Below are 15,500 nucleotides of genomic sequence, written 5' to 3'. Positions count from 1 at the left end.
AATACAGGAGACAGAATGAAATAGACTCTTTTACCACTCTGTGCTTGAGGTCTGAGGAGAACATACTGGCACAGACATGGCACAGTTTCACTTTCCTTGAGCCGATCGTATTCTAGTTTCTTTTCTATTGACAAATTTCATTACCAGATTGAGGTAATATTAGCATACTTTATCTTACTGGATGTGATCCAAAACTTTGGTTTCATGCAGAGTTAAATTTAGAGAAATTCTGTTCAATTTATTTTTCTCTCCTTTTCAGCTATTTCTAGCAGTCTGGTAAGTTTTTGTGATCAGTGACTAAGTGTCTCTTGCTGTTGTGATGACAATCATCTACTTGCTTATATTGCCATGTTGTCCCAGCAGCAATAAAGAAATGTTAGATAGAAGTTATAAAACCTTGGCTTAAGAATATTGGCCAGTTAACCAAAATATGAACTTTTGATTGGAAGTTGTGACTGCCTTATCCCTGGAAGTGTTCAAGGCAAGGTTGGATGGGGTTTGGATCAGCCTGGTCTAGTGGAAGGTGTCCCTGCTGATGTCAGGGGTTGAAACTAGATATATTTAAGGTCCCTTCCAACCCAAACCATTCTATGATTTTGTGAATTGTAACCAAGGATGAAGGAATGAAAGAGCTTGAAGAGGAAATGTTAGTTATGTTCTTTAGACCTATGGGCCAGTCTTAAATTTGTAAGCTATCTGTTGATTCTATCCTATCTTAAATAAGCTTTGAATAAATTTGTTATACAACTGAGAGAAGGGTGACCAGTGAAAATAAACATGCATAGTAATAGCTGCTTAGTTGGCTCAAATGGATGTCATCTTAGCTGAATGTTGTTGCAGTGTGCTCTAGTAGCTTTATAGGTAGCTTTCCATTTTAATAATTCAGTATTTACTATTTACTAAGGCACAGCAAACTTCTCTCTGTGACCCTGAAATGTGTCATCTTACCAATGTATGTGTTGAAGTTTCACTGTGGCACATTTCAGATCCCTTTTGAAAACAAGCTAGTGCCTAGGCAACCTTCAGCCTGGCAGCTGGGAAGAGCCAAAGAGCTGGAAGGAGAACTGCTGGGTCGGAGAGATTCTTTGCAAATGTTTTAAGCTCTGTTCACCTGTTTTTCTTCCAACAGACTTTGGGAACTATCACTGCAGTGCCCATTAAGGTTCCTCAGGTCAGCTCCTTGCAGAGGTTGGCAGGACAAGGACCAGCAGTGCTACCTCAGGTACAAAATAGTTTCAAAGGGGGGTTTTGTGTCATTTTGTATGTATTCTACTCTGTTCCTGTCTGGTGCCCAGGCCTGGGTAGGTCAGCACACTCATTTTGCTGAATAAAGACTCACCTTTAGTGAGCTGAATAGCAGAATTGTGTTGTTCTTCAATACATGAAAAAAAATTAAATCCGTTTTCTTCTGGGAGTGTACTGTTATCACAATGAAGAGCTATAAAAATCATGTCTATTCATTGTGGAAGAACTAAGTACATATGGTGGACTGTAAATTTATGGTTTCTAAGATGAATCACAAATCACAGAAGTGAAAATCTGCAATTCTGTAATTTAAAAAAAGCAGTGGAAGTATGAACCTGTCCAATATTTAGCCTAAACCAATATTTTACTGACTTACCTGCCTTATCCTTGTCTATCCCAGTATTAAGTTTGGGCCCAAGTAACCCAGGTTAGTTAGACCGAGGCAAGATTTTCTGGATAAGAGTGAGAGTTACAGTCACAGGTTTTTAAAATATTTTCAAACTGTGTTTTCTTTTCTGAACATCCATCGCTGTTTCTATAACCATGTTCCCCATTTCAACCTTCTTTCTCAACATTTTCGGATGTGCTTTTCAACAAGTGCTTTGCTGTAGTTCTATGCTTTGCTTTTCATATTAATTATTGCTAAGTATAAATATATTTCTCCCTGTGTGGCCCTTTGAGGTCTATTTCTCATATATGAACACTTTCCTAGTGTTTAAGTCAATGTTGTGTGTGTTCTTACTATTGTTCCTTTATATTTTCCTAATATTTTCTTAGTGACAGAATCTAGTGGAAGATCTGTGAGCTAAATCTGGACGAAGGAGTATTTCCAAGATAAAGTTCTTAAATTCTCTCTCTAAATTACATTTTGTGGAAGGCAGAATTGTGAACATAAAGGGAGGTTATAGTTTTCTTATCAAGTTCAAGACTTTGCTTTTCAGTTGTTCTTACAGCATAATAACACTTTGATTTCTGCCATTTTGGGGTGTCAAAGACGAGCAGATTGCTCCTGAAAATAGATGAGGTTCAAGAGCAGCTGAAAGACCTGTAACAGGGGTGTAAATTATCATTAAGGTTATGTCTCAGCAATGATGATGGCATTGCAAATGCTGCACTTAGAGGAGCATCAATGCTTTTGTTAAGTAGAAAAATTTTCATTCAGTGCTAGATTCAATTTTGAAGAATTGGAAAAAGTGGAGGAAGCTGATTTCCTCAACTTTTTGAAAAGAGCACATATCCTTTCTGTCTTGCTGTTTAGCTCATGGCAATATTTTTGTTTGCATCTCACTTTGTTTCACTCCCTTCCTAGTACAGCTTCAATTTCAGGCCTGTTTATGCAATCATACTTAATACTAATGAAACACCAACGCTTCCCCAGCAGCCTTGAGCCATAGTTCACTACATTTTCTATTTAGTGAATATTTCATGTAGATAGTATGGGAAATAACCATGTAGCAATCTCATTTCTGACAAAACTGAAAATGAAGTAGGCAGCTGTATGTTGGGCCATATTATCAGGGGTACATCTTATGTTCTGAATGTTTTCTGGCTTTTTCACAGGCCAATGCCTCATTCTTCAGCAACAGGCCAGTCCTCCTTTGCACTTCATCATGGCCTCTGTGTTCTTCTCCCTCTCCAAGCTTACAGAGAAGTTTAAAATTTCCACATTGTTTCCTAGTGGGGAATTCCCTTTGCCCATCAAAGCTTTCTGCTTGATGTCTTTGGAGAGGTCAGGTTTTCATCTACAAGTGGAAAGTTTGGCTTCTAAGTAAATAGTCAAATGCCTTGAAAATATATTTAATGCAGCCATGGATGAGAGTGACGGAAAGCTGTCATTGCCCACATACAGCTGGATGCAAGTGGCCTGGGGGGCCACTGTAAGTGATCTGCAGCACTGTGTCACTGCTGACCTCTCCTTTGTAAGAACTGTAAGGGGAGTGTGTAGTCATCTCTGCAAACTTTGAGGATCAATAGGAATCTCAGATCCAGGAGAACTGGAAACTTCAGATGGAAACATAAAAATGCCAGGAAGCAAGGCCACGTAATACTATGGTGTTATGGTCAAGAACATCTCTTCCTTCTTCTCCCTCATACCTTTGAGAAAACAAGCACCAAATTATAAATTATTTTGGAAATTACAGGGTGTATATTATCTCCTATCCAGTAGGAGCTGGAAATTGTGCAGAATTAAATCCTGTCACAGTCCATGTCCTCAGCTTTATTGCATCAGATTTGTTTACAGAGCAGTCTGACTACTAACCTCCTTTTGTCCCCCTGGGTGACAGGCAAGGCCCCTGTATCTTGCTCTGAGTTACTGGCACAACCCTGCCATTCTAGGACTGACTTTCTGCAAGGCAAATTCCCATCTCCTAGGCATGCTAACAAGTGGAGTCCAGCTGAGTTTGGTGTCTGCTAAAACCTTTACTTTGAGTGCCTATGTAGCAGCAAATGAAAGGGATTGCTTTTTCAAAACAGAACAATGTTCATCACTCCTCTATGAAGAATCCTGTAGCATTTCACACAAGGTACAAAAGCAGAGCAATGTCCCCACTCTGGCATGTTACCTGCGGCTGAATCTTGTCCTGCAAGGCACTGCACCTTCCCCAACCTCCATCTCTGCCAATTCTTGTTTTAACAGTGAAGCGAGTACAGGCCTAGCAGTGATGAAACCAGAGCAGCAAAGGCTTCATTAAGCCCACCTGTATGCCTGCCTATTTACTCAGGCAGGTGAGTCTAGGTGTAGCTCATATAAGTGCAGGTAGGAGCAATGGCAGTTACCTGAGCTGCCTTAATCTTGTTTGTATGTGCTGCCTCTTTTCATGTCTTCATGTCTGTGGAGAGGTGGAACCCCTGGGTGGATCCCTTTTGGGATTCCTGCCATATTAGGAGTCTGCTTGTCTCTGAATTGTCTTCTGGAAGTGGCTTCACACTTAGCTGGATAGATTGCACTTCTGTTCCAGGTGCATGTCGAGATGTGGGATAAATCCAGGTCAGTGTCTGCATTTTTGACACTACACCAACTGCTCCCTGGCGTTTCTCCTTTTGGCCAGTCTCATCACTTCTTTGAGATTTCAGACTCCCTTTAGATTTAGAGATAATCATGAGAGGCATAAACATTGCCAGGCTGTTTGGACAGAAAAACTGTCCAGGCTGTCTGGAAAGAAAGAGGGGACTCCTCCATTTCAAGGCCCCTCCCCACATCTAAAGGAGTTTTGTGGTTTTGATGCTTTCTTTTTTCTTGGATAGAAAGCCTCTTTGATTTACCTCTATGCAGTCAAGCAAAACCATACCACATAAGTAAACTGAGGCAATTAATAATCCTTGCATAAAATAATTCATACAGCTCCCTCATCTCCCCCATTTGTACTGATACTTGTCATTTGTTTTGTTCATTTGAATGGGTTTATGATATGACCCCCTGGGAGCTCCTCCATATGGGGAATGAAGTTTCAAAATCTGCACATTCACAAATAGCAGCAAAATCCCATCACTTAGTGCAGAACTGCTATTAAATGGTGAGCAAACAAACATTAATTACAAGTTCATTGCACAATACAAACAATATTTCTTTAGGCATTCATTATTTGCCAAAACAAGCCTCTTTGGCAGACCTTTGTTCTTATCTTATTTTTCTTTTTGCAGAACATGAAATTATTTTTGCTTTCATCAAATAACTAAAGTTTCTGCTATGAGCTGTGATGTTTGGGAAGTTATTTCCAGATAGTCTTTCTCTTCTTACTTTGGCCTTTGAGGTTTTCAGCTGGGTGAGATGCTTTGTAACTGCAGGCTCTGCACTGCACTCTGGGAAGGAAATGCTGGAAGTCCCCTAGTCAAACACAGGGTGATGCACTCTGGTACTCCTGAGCTGTTCCTTTGCTTTATGGCACCCATCAGCTCTAAGGAGGGGATGGTCTTCTCTTGGGTTGGGCTCCAATTTCTAGCTGCAGTGCAGACATTCTGTCTGTTTTGAACTGGTTTACATACACATTTAAGTTGCACTGTAACCACCTGAAGGCACGTGGGAAATCTTATTTTCTCTTCTTCAGCTGGAAGATTTTAAATGCAACAGTGACGATATTAAAATAAACCTCCCATTTTGTTGTCAGTAATTTGGGCCCAGTCCAATTCTCATTCAAATTAATGGAGAGACTGTGATGCTCTGAATAGCAGTTAAATCAGATTATAATGCTATTTCCCTGACCTATTTTTGCAGCCCTGGTTGAAGGCAGGGCTTGGGATGGCTTTGCTCATGACACTGCTGATTAGAGCAGAGCAGAGTCACATGGCAGATGCCTGAAGTGGAGCTATCACACAAGTTAGGGGGAAAAGAAACAGCTACACACGTGACTTTAGGTGAAACTTGTGTTTTTCAATCAGTGCCCCCGAAACTTATTCACATGTTCCCATGTTTAATATTTCATGTTATATTTCTCATGAGCACATTTCCACTGGTAGCTGCTGTGTGTACCAAAACTAGCCACTGCTCCTGGCTTCCTTGGGGATAGGGCTTCTGGAAGATTTCTTGGAAAGAAAACAACTCCTATAGACAGAGCTCAAGTTTTGTAATGTCACTGTGTGCTATAGAAGAAATATGTTACCAGGTTGGTCTGTGGCCAAGCCTCTCTCCGTTTGCATCATAAGTTTTAAAAAAATAAAAATCATTATTTTTGAGTGTATTGTGTTAAAACAGCCACAGCTATTGGAAAATGGAAAATTTATTACTAAATATAAGTCAGTATTTTGTGAAACTAGAAAAGAAGCTAGCAGGCATACATGTTTGTGTAAAAAGTTACATAGAATTGTGCAGTGGAGACACAACAGCACATTATTGTTTGTTTGAGTAAAGAATAGTTGAGTTGGGTAAAGTTGTTATTAAAATATCAGAGGGGGAAAAGACTGTAATCCCCTAAGGGATGTTGTGCACCCTTCTGGTATATAACCCTCAGTGCTTCCAGGGGGATGTGTTGGGATGCTGATGAAGAGAAGAGAGATAATCTAATTCAAGGTAACTTAATCAGCATGGTATATAACCAAGCTAAGGGTTCTGCAGCAGTATTTAATATTCATTGACTGTATACATGCAGAAAACCTATGCAAAATCACTTCTTAAAAGGGTTTGCAGGGGCCTGGCTGAAAATGTAGCCCTTAATAAATATAGTTATTATCTGGTTTATTCTATATAAACTTTTGTACTGTGCTTGTCACTGTATTTGAAGCACCTTCCAGTAATGTGTTAAGCACAAAGATTAACATCTGTTGTAAGCTATTTCTTCTCCTTTCCCTTTGGGAAGAAGCATGTGCAGCTGAGAGTTCTGGTTGGGGTTCCTTTTTACCAGTTTGCTTCTTTTTTATGGTCATGCTACTATGAATTGCATGCCACTATGTGTTTCTGTCAGAAGACTAAGCATAGAAAACATTTATTGTAGAAAGTGATGGATTTTTGCTCTTACTTCTTAGAGAAGGTTGAGAACAGCATTTTGAAAAGGAGTTCCATGGAAGTCAGATCTCCAAGCCAGTCTGCACATAGAGGCCTAAAGTATCCATACAAACCTCAAGAAACATTCAAGTCATTATAACACTTGATGTGGTACCTTTTTCGAAGTTGAAAACTCTCATGTTTCCCCATGTCAAATGCTGCATTGTGGAGTAGCAGCAAATGATAAAGTAAGAAAAGTCCTCTCTCTCCACTGATGCCATTTGCATCCATGCAAATGATGTGTCTGCAGATCCATGTCTGACTTGGATCTGGACTGTGCTGTTTGGTCTCTGAGCCTCTGGGCCAGTTGTACAAGGTTGTGGCTGCATGACAGGGGGATAGGAAGGTTTTCTTTGTCTGCAGGGCCTCAGCAAAGGCTTGGAGGAACTCACTGTGCTGCTTCCTGTCCCTTAAACCCTTCATCTCCTGGTGTCTCAACATTTTGTATGGTTCTGTCCTGCTTAGACTGTCAGCAGACAGAAATTATTTTTGTCATTATTTTTATTATTATTTTTGCCTTCCAAGTTTTTTGATTTTGGCTCGTAAATGAGTTGGGGCTGGTCAAATCATTATAATGTGCTGTTATTGTAGTCTAGGAGCAACAAAAGCTCTTAAAGTGATGGACAGTACAAAGCAGTGACATCCATGGTCTTTAAAGTGACACCAGTGTTTGAGTCCAGTGAATGCCCAGCTGCATGGATTAGTCCAGAGCTTGCCTATGGAAGTATAGGATAGGAGGAAAGCAGATGTTCACACGTTTGTGCCTAAAGGCTTCATGGACACTTTATATTTAAATTGAAGGAAGTTAATCATAGATGAGTATCTGTGAGAGAAGCAGGCTGACTTGTAATGCTGAAAAGAGTAGGAATGGAAGTAAGTTATTGACTGGTGTGTATAATCACAGTCTAGCTTTTATATTTCTATTGTAATCCTAAACAATAAGGATTAAATTCCTTCCTCAGAGGCACAAAGATAGCTGCATGTTCAAGGACAGAATCATTGTGCAGAAGGTAAAAAAGCAGAAATCCTTGTCAACTTCAACCTCTACTTGTTATTTTTTTGAATAATATTGATTTTAATTTGCTGGTTTAATGGTAGTTTTTCCCCTTTACAAATGGAAAAGGGCCACTTAATGAATCATCAACTCAATAGCAGTGATGCCAAACCAGAAAATACAGGCAGTATCACTGAGGAGAAAATGCACATTTCATTAACAAAAGTCAGTCAAGTTCCTCTGAAAATACAGTTTTGTGTTCAAAACATTGAACATTTTTAATAATGAACTCCCACCTGACTGCCTTATGCCAACATCCACAAAAAAAGCAGAGCTGGCAGATTCCCACTCAAACATCCCTCTCAGCAAAACTTCCATTTCTGCGGTATGAAGCAAAGCTGAAGGAGAAGAAAAACTAAATGAAATCGCTTTGTCTTCTTAAAAATTGCACAGGGGTTCTGTTAGCTGTGTGTCACCTTTACACTGAAGTTGGCTGTCCATGACTAACAAATTGAAATACCAAAGCACAGCAGGCACACAGCACAGTGCAAAATGCCTGAGAGTGTGTGCGACTTGAATACATGCGGAAACAGCACCGAGTGATCTCAGGCTGCATGGCATGGAAACTGAGAGACCTGGGGTTGTTTCGAGGGGCTTGGTGCAGTTCTGGCCTTGCTGAGGTCCATTCAAATTTGCTATTGGTTTTGGTCAAATGAAGATTTCTTCCCTGAGCTGTCTAGAGCAGCAGGGATGGAAATGTGGGCTGGAGGAGCTGCTTGGGTTTTGCCCTGCATTTGATCCCATCCTCTGTAGGTTCCCAGGCTAATATTCCAGATGCTCTTTAGCATCTCCCCGGAATGAGAATATGTTGTGTTTGAACACAGGATTCACCAAAATGAGTCATCTTTCCTGAGCCTTCCTCATGTTACACACTGAAGAATAACTTCTTTTTGTGTAACAGCTGTAAAAGGGAAGGAAGAAAAGTCACATGTGATTTTTTTGTTTTCCCTCTGTGGCAAGAAAATAAACTGTTTATTTTGACTGTGGTCTCAGACCAGGCTGAAGATAATAGGAGCTTATCAGGAAAGGAACCAAAACCCAACCTAGCTGGAAACTCTTGTATTCGAGTGAGTTGGGCAACCTGGATTTCAGGGAGTGATGTTGCTGTAAAGTTATGCAGAACCTTTTCTTTTGCATATTTTTTATTGAGTAAAAAAGAGGGAGATAGTTGGTCCTCAGCTGGCATGAATAGACACAGCCTTACTGAAGTCAGTGTGCATCTGTTCATTCTGGTGAAGGATATAATTACCCCATATTGCACTCATTTTATCAGCCATTGCTAATGTTTTCTGTGTGATCCTCTAAAGCTTTTCAAGAATGAAAGCTCTGTCTGCTGCTCCCAGCACTTTGCCTCTGTGACATATGAATTGTGCCAAATCCATTTTGAGTTTTTGTTTTTAAGCTCTGAGTACAAGGGTGAAGTGAAAATAAAGTGTGAATAATGGTCTTTCTCTCAAAGGCAATGTGATATTGCGTTGAGCTGAAAAATTTACTCTCATACAGATCGGCCCTGCCAGTATGAAGGGCTGATGGATGCTGAGCACGATCCAGCTGATATCTGATACGGGGGAGGGGGAGGGGGAGGGCTTCTCAGTGTTGCTGACAAAGCTATAACAAGATCCAGGGACTGGAAGCTGAAGTTAGGCAAATTCAACCCTGTCGTAAAATGCTGGTCATGAGCATAATAAAATATTATAACAGTTTATTGGGGCTCATGATGAATTCATCATTAAGAAGTCTTTAGTATTTTCTTTTAAAATCAGTCTTCAGCTTCTGGGAGAATTTCTATGACCAGCCTGTGAGCTGGAGGATCACAGTGATCCCTTTTGGTTTTGTAATTGAAGTGCACTTGTTAACTTCCCTACTTTGCTAGGCCTTAAGGAGAAGAATTTACCAGAATTGCCCTTAACAATTCTCACAGCACCTGCAGATCTGCACAGAGATAACTGTTCTAATTAAATCCTGTCCTTTAGGACTACATAGGATTGTCCACAGAGATGGGAGGAATTGTGTGCTCTCCTCCCCCTCCTCCTCCTTTTCCCCCATACTTGCTTGGGTTGGATCTTGAGGGCTTATTTTGTAAGATATTTTCTTTTTACCTTATTTGTGTTTACTACAGCGTGGGAGTGGCTCACCTGGTGGGATGTACCTCAGGAAATAGATTGCCCATTATCACAGTTGCCTCTGTCAATGGTGACACACATCAGGCTCCCCCACCTCTGCCACTCAGCAGTATTCAACAATTCGTGCTCTTGAGAGCTGGAATGACGTTCTGGTGAAATGGAAACCTTTGAGCTTCATATAGGGACATCTGGATGGAGCTTAATGATATGGGATATACATGAAGCCGCATAATCACAGGAGCTGATTCCCTCCTGATCTGAACCTCTTTAAAATATATTAAATTAGAGGTTGCTGAACCAAAGAGCACTTTGTACATCTCACAGGACTGGGCTCCCTGTTATTTCCGTGTCTGAAAAGCAGACAGCCCCCACCTAGTGAATTCTCAGGTTTGAGCGTATCTTCTTGAAAAGTCTGCTCACCTGCAGGCTGTCGGGGACGTACCAGGGCTGCTGCACATCACTGCCTGAAGTTAAATGTTTCTGTTACTATGGGTATTGAGGAAACTCAAGAACAACACGGGTTTGGGAAATCATTATAGTCAAGAAACAGCTCTCTCTTCTGCATTTCGAGCCCTGGTAGTATCACATTCTGTTTTGACAGCTGTCAGAAGTTAAAGAAAGATACTTGGGGAGAGGAGGGTTGAGCTACAGGAGAATTGTTATTTACAGCACTCGCCAACAGTTGCAGTTTTCACTTGGTAACATACATGCTGTCTGTTATTCTTTCTCTTTTCTTCTCCTTTGCTCAACTTTTGCGCCTTTTATTTCTGTGGCTCTTGTGACAGGGACTGGTGCCATCCAACCTGTGCTGCTTTCAGTAGGAGATGTCTTTGTGATGCTGTGCATGTGCAATGCAGACCCTATCCTGCCTTAGTTTTATTCCAGCTCTTCTTCAGTCACTGTCAACTTCCAAACTTCTGCTAGTGCCACTGTCCTCCTTTCATCTCCCGAATTTAAGCTGCAGTTTTGCCATGAGGAAAAGGAATGCACGCTAGCTCTTTCCTTCTTTTTTTTTTCCTTCCCACCTGACACCATTTATCCTCACAGACGATTGTAACAATTTGGTTTTTAAGGTGACACTCTGCCAAAGGTCTCTCATGTAGCTGTTTATTAAAAGCTTATACTTGGCATTTATATTCAAGGGAGGAACATTCATAGGAGTTGGAACACAAGGGGCTTCTGTGCTTGCTCTCTGGTTTGGATTCCCACCTGTAGAAATAAACATTATTTTTACTTTGAATTATTTTAGCTTTAACTCAGCAACACCTGAAACTTTTTTTTGTAGTCAGCCTTTTTTATTGTTCTGTAATTGCAAATAAAGATGCTCTCCTAACGTTAGTTGAACTTGGCAGAGAGTTTGCAGAGGCTTAGCCCATGAAAACGGCTATTCCTACTCTGTATCACACGGTGGCAGAAAGCACCCGGCATATGCTCTCTGCTCTAACACTTTGGTAAATCCTGTCAGATAATTTCAGTATGCAGCACTTTATAAAGAAGATAGTACTTTGGAAAATTAGGTCTGTTTAATTGTCTGTGCAGAAAGAGCTTATTTTATAGCAAAGCAATATGCATTCCTCCACAACTTGCAGGATGTGTATTACGTGTGTGTGTAGGATTCATTGAGGTATTACATCTGACAGTCAATATATATATGCAGTAGTGTAGAAAAGATAATTATATAGCTGGAATATATATAGGCATTTAGTTTTAATTAGGCTTTTGATTAAATATAAAAGTGCAATTAAGAGTGACAGATACGGTAGATCCTGGTAGACTACATGACAGTTTTTGGCTGGAAAAACTCCTGAGCTGATTTTTTTGTCAGACTTGATTTTTTTTCTAAAGATCTTAGTGACTGTTCTATTGAATCTTTGATCTGAACTACTCCATATTCTCTTTCTATATATGTATACATGCTTATCTGTGTGTTTTCAGTATTTCTGTTGGAAACAGATATGATATTAATTTGCAAGAAAATTGTTTGGGTTTTTTTAAGGAAAGATGATAGAATTTGGATGTTAGCCAAACAGCTAAGAAATAAATTTGGGTGTTTTATCCATAGTAATACATTTTAACTGTATTTTACCAAGCTTCTCAGACTTTCTTTTCTGGATAAGGATGCTATTTCTGTGCACGTGTCTCTGAGCACATAGGCATGAGCGATTTGTTAAGGGCTTACATATGAGAGACTTATATAGGATTTAACATGTGAGGGAAAGGATATTATTATGAAAATTTAAAAGTAGATATTACAAGATCTGCTTGTATCACTGACTCTGATACAGACATGAACAAATGACTCTTAAGTTCCATGTCTGCTATTGCACTGAGCTGGTGTTTATATTAGAAGCCTTAGTTTTGTAGACTGCTTGGGACAAGATGGGTTTAAACCAATCCTCTGTGCACTACTTTTGAAAATAAGGCCACTAACTAATTATGGATATGAAGTTAATTATAGAGTCCTCCCTTAAACAACTTGGCCAGGATATTTGTCTGGTGTCTTAACTAAATGAGTCAGATAATCATTACATAAACTGATTGGAAAAAGAAAAAAGAGCAAAGAACCCTTCAGTTACTGTCAGTGTGTCTTGACTATGGTTCGTTGGAGTTTTGCTTAATTTTGCGCCATTTCACGGTGGGTCACTGAGGCTTTCCAGTGTTACACCAACATTGTGAGCCAAATGCAGTTGCTTTCTGGCTTTGTTATGAGTCTGCTGCAGGACCTTGGGCAAACCTCCTCTTTCCATCTACCATGGCTACTGACAATGTGGATGCTCCTGAGCAGGACTGTGACTGTGATACCTGTTTGCAGTGCTCATGGGTGTTAGGATCCTATCAGCAACTGAGGGACAAATTATAGGAGCACAAAGAGCTCACAATAATATTTGTTGCAGGGACAAATGGGCATGGCTCCTCCTTGACATGATAGAGGATGATGGCCAAACCTTGAGAGATGATTTTCTGCACATCAGTAAATCCCTGCATTTTCATTAAATTGCTTACTTAGGCTCAAGATTGAAGTTGGCATCATTGGAAGGGCTCCCGTAGACTCCAGCGCAGTGACACAGGCAGCTGTTTCCCATGTCTGTCTGTTACAACTTGTCATTTTGTTTCACAGTATGGAAGGTGTGAGAAGTGACAGGACTAAATAAGCACAGAGGGAACCGACTGTTTTATCTGGCCGTGTTAACGAATAAGCTGGGAGTGAAGTTAACTTCATGTGAAGCAGTTTAAATTATTTATTTTCAACACTGGAACTGTACTTAACATGTTGTTAAGGCAGAGCCATGTTGACAGGGTGACGTTAATTACCGCCCTGGAAACACATCACGTTAGCTGAAAACAATTGTTCTCAGCTATCATTCATAGCTCTGGATACAGCCACAGCCTTTGCAAAGCTGGGCAAAGAGTTTCCCTCACCATCCGTGGAAGTTCCTTATGAATCCACCCACAGCTGCAAACTAGCTCTTTACTTACAGCAACAAGACATGAAGTTTGATGGTTGTGGGTTTCTTGCATCCCTCTCTCTATTTTATTTATAGTTTTGTAAGCTGAGTGATTGTGTGGTTGATTTTCCCTCCATTAGATATGGCAGGTCTTAAACATGTGAGGATGTTCATTCACCAACCCACCCGGATATAGGCATATGCTTTACTGTTCCTGTAAATGCTTTCTCACAACTCCCTTAATGATTCAGTTCCCACTCCTTAATTCATAGGAAGACTGCTGTGACCTTTGGAACAGGAAATTATTGTGTCTGGGTTTTCCATTCTTTGCAAAGGCTTTGGCTTACACATCCCTACTGAGAACTGGATGTGACTTGACTAACATTTGTATGGATGTGTGCTAATAAAAGTAAGGAATTGACTTTTTCCTCCCTTCTTGTTCTGCATTGCAATGAGTTTAGGACTCCAAAATGACCCAGCTGAGAAGCGCTGAGAATATATCTACAAGTAAATGAATGGCTGGCTGCTTCCAGTTGCTACATTCTGTTTTTCTAGATGCACCTGTTCCATGGTTAATGCAACTAGAGATCCTACTGGGAGAATGCATGTGTGCAGTGTTTGTTCATGGCGGTGTCAGGCTGCGCCTAATAACGTCTAACTCTCTCTTTGTAGGTTAGGCCAAAGACCCTGATTCCAGACAGCCTCCCTATCTCCCCGTGCAGAGACCAACCTTCCAAGCAGCCTCCTACCTTCCAGAAGGCAACAGTAGTCAGCATCAAAAACCCCAGCCCTGCCCTCCCGACTGCCAACAACACCGTCAGCCATGTACAGACGCCTAACAGCCAGTCACAAAGTGTCACCGAGTCTGCAGCTATTTCATCCCCTCTGAGCAGTGCAGGTGTGGCGTACGCCATCATTTCCACCTCCCCCAGCAATGCAGCTCCTATCAGCACAAGTGCGACTGTCTCGGTGGTCAATGACAGCATTAAAGTGCAGCCGCTCCTCATTAGTGCCGACAGCAAGGTGAGCTCTTTCATGGCATCTCCTTTTGGTTATCAAATACAGGATCTACGTTGCAGATGTAAGCAGGATATCCCCCTGGGAGTGCACAACCCTGTGCAGAGTGGTGGCAGTGGTTCTTCTTGAGGAAAATAATCAGAAAGCAATGGGCAAATTCTTAAGGGGACACAGAGATGCTAATAGACATTTATCTGTGTACAACCTATTTTTTGTTAGGAACAAAACACATCATTATGTAGCCTGACGTTAATGGGACCATATGATCTTCCATTTCCTTAAACCAATCCTAACTAATAATATCCCCAAATTCTATGCAGGCTCAGATTTCCTATGGACTCCCTCTTCAATTATACAGCAATACTAGTTATATCGACTGACCCCGTGGGAGTATATGAAATAATCAGGCATTCCCTTATGCACTTCCAGGGGAAGACCAAATGAAATGAGAGCTCAGGGTTTCAAAACTGATCAGGAGATGAATCAGTAGGAAAAAAATCAACTTATGAATTACTTGTTTCCTCTTTGTACTGCTTTTCACCTTTGAAATGCAAGAACTTCACCACTCTCATGCCAGAAACAGGTTCCATAAAGGCTGTCAATTTACCCAGCAGACATTCACTGTAATTTACTACTGGGATTCTGCTACTTTTGGTCTTGTTGGCACCACAGGTTCCCATACAGTGCTAAAAAAGAATACAGGATGTAGGATGGCTTTTGAGGTAAATAAAAACAGACATCTTTTCCCCCACTTCTTTGACATAATTTATTTTTTCTTACTTAAAATTGCTGCTGGTTAGGAAAACCATCCCTTTTTCTGCTCTTGAGACTTCTAGAGTGACTAAGTTGAGATAAAGTATCCAAATATTAAATAACATTGACTGAAAGTTAGCAATGAAATAGATGCAGAAGGCCCAGCATTCAAATCTAAGAGCCTTTATCAAGAAAGTGAACTTGGAAAGGTCTCTTCGTGAAGTTTTGATTATGGGTATAAGGTCACATGTAGGCAGAAATTGTCCTTCATTCCATTTTGTTTAATAGCTTCTGAGATAATGTGATCTGCACAATGTGGTAATTCAAATATGAGCAGCTGGATATACTGTCATACATGTGTGTATGAGAGATCTGTGTCATGACAC

At 40.6% G+C, this 15,500-nt stretch overlaps 1 protein-coding gene across 1 annotated transcript in view; it reads left to right on the top strand.

Annotated features, from left to right (window-relative positions):
• Positions 1-259: 259 nt before the first annotated feature.
• Positions 260-15,500, top strand: part of PHF21B (PHD finger protein 21B) — a gene marked incomplete at its 5' end in the record, with an annotated part of 39,381 nt that continues 24,140 nt past the window's right edge. The window contains 3 exons of the mRNA XM_009072148.1: positions 260-276; positions 1,130-1,222; positions 14,017-14,367. Coding sequence (XP_009070396.1) covers positions 260-276; positions 1,130-1,222; positions 14,017-14,367 — 461 coding nt within the window. The remainder of the gene's footprint in view (positions 277-1,129; positions 1,223-14,016; positions 14,368-15,500) is intronic.

This window comes from Acanthisitta chloris, unplaced genomic scaffold, assembly GCF_000695815.1.
Source record: "Acanthisitta chloris isolate BGI_N310 unplaced genomic scaffold, ASM69581v1 scaffold12390, whole genome shotgun sequence".
NCBI lineage: Eukaryota > Metazoa > Chordata > Aves > Passeriformes > Acanthisittidae > Acanthisitta > Acanthisitta chloris.
Note: the sequence above shows the minus strand (reverse complement) of the source record. Positions and strands in the feature narration are given on the sequence as shown.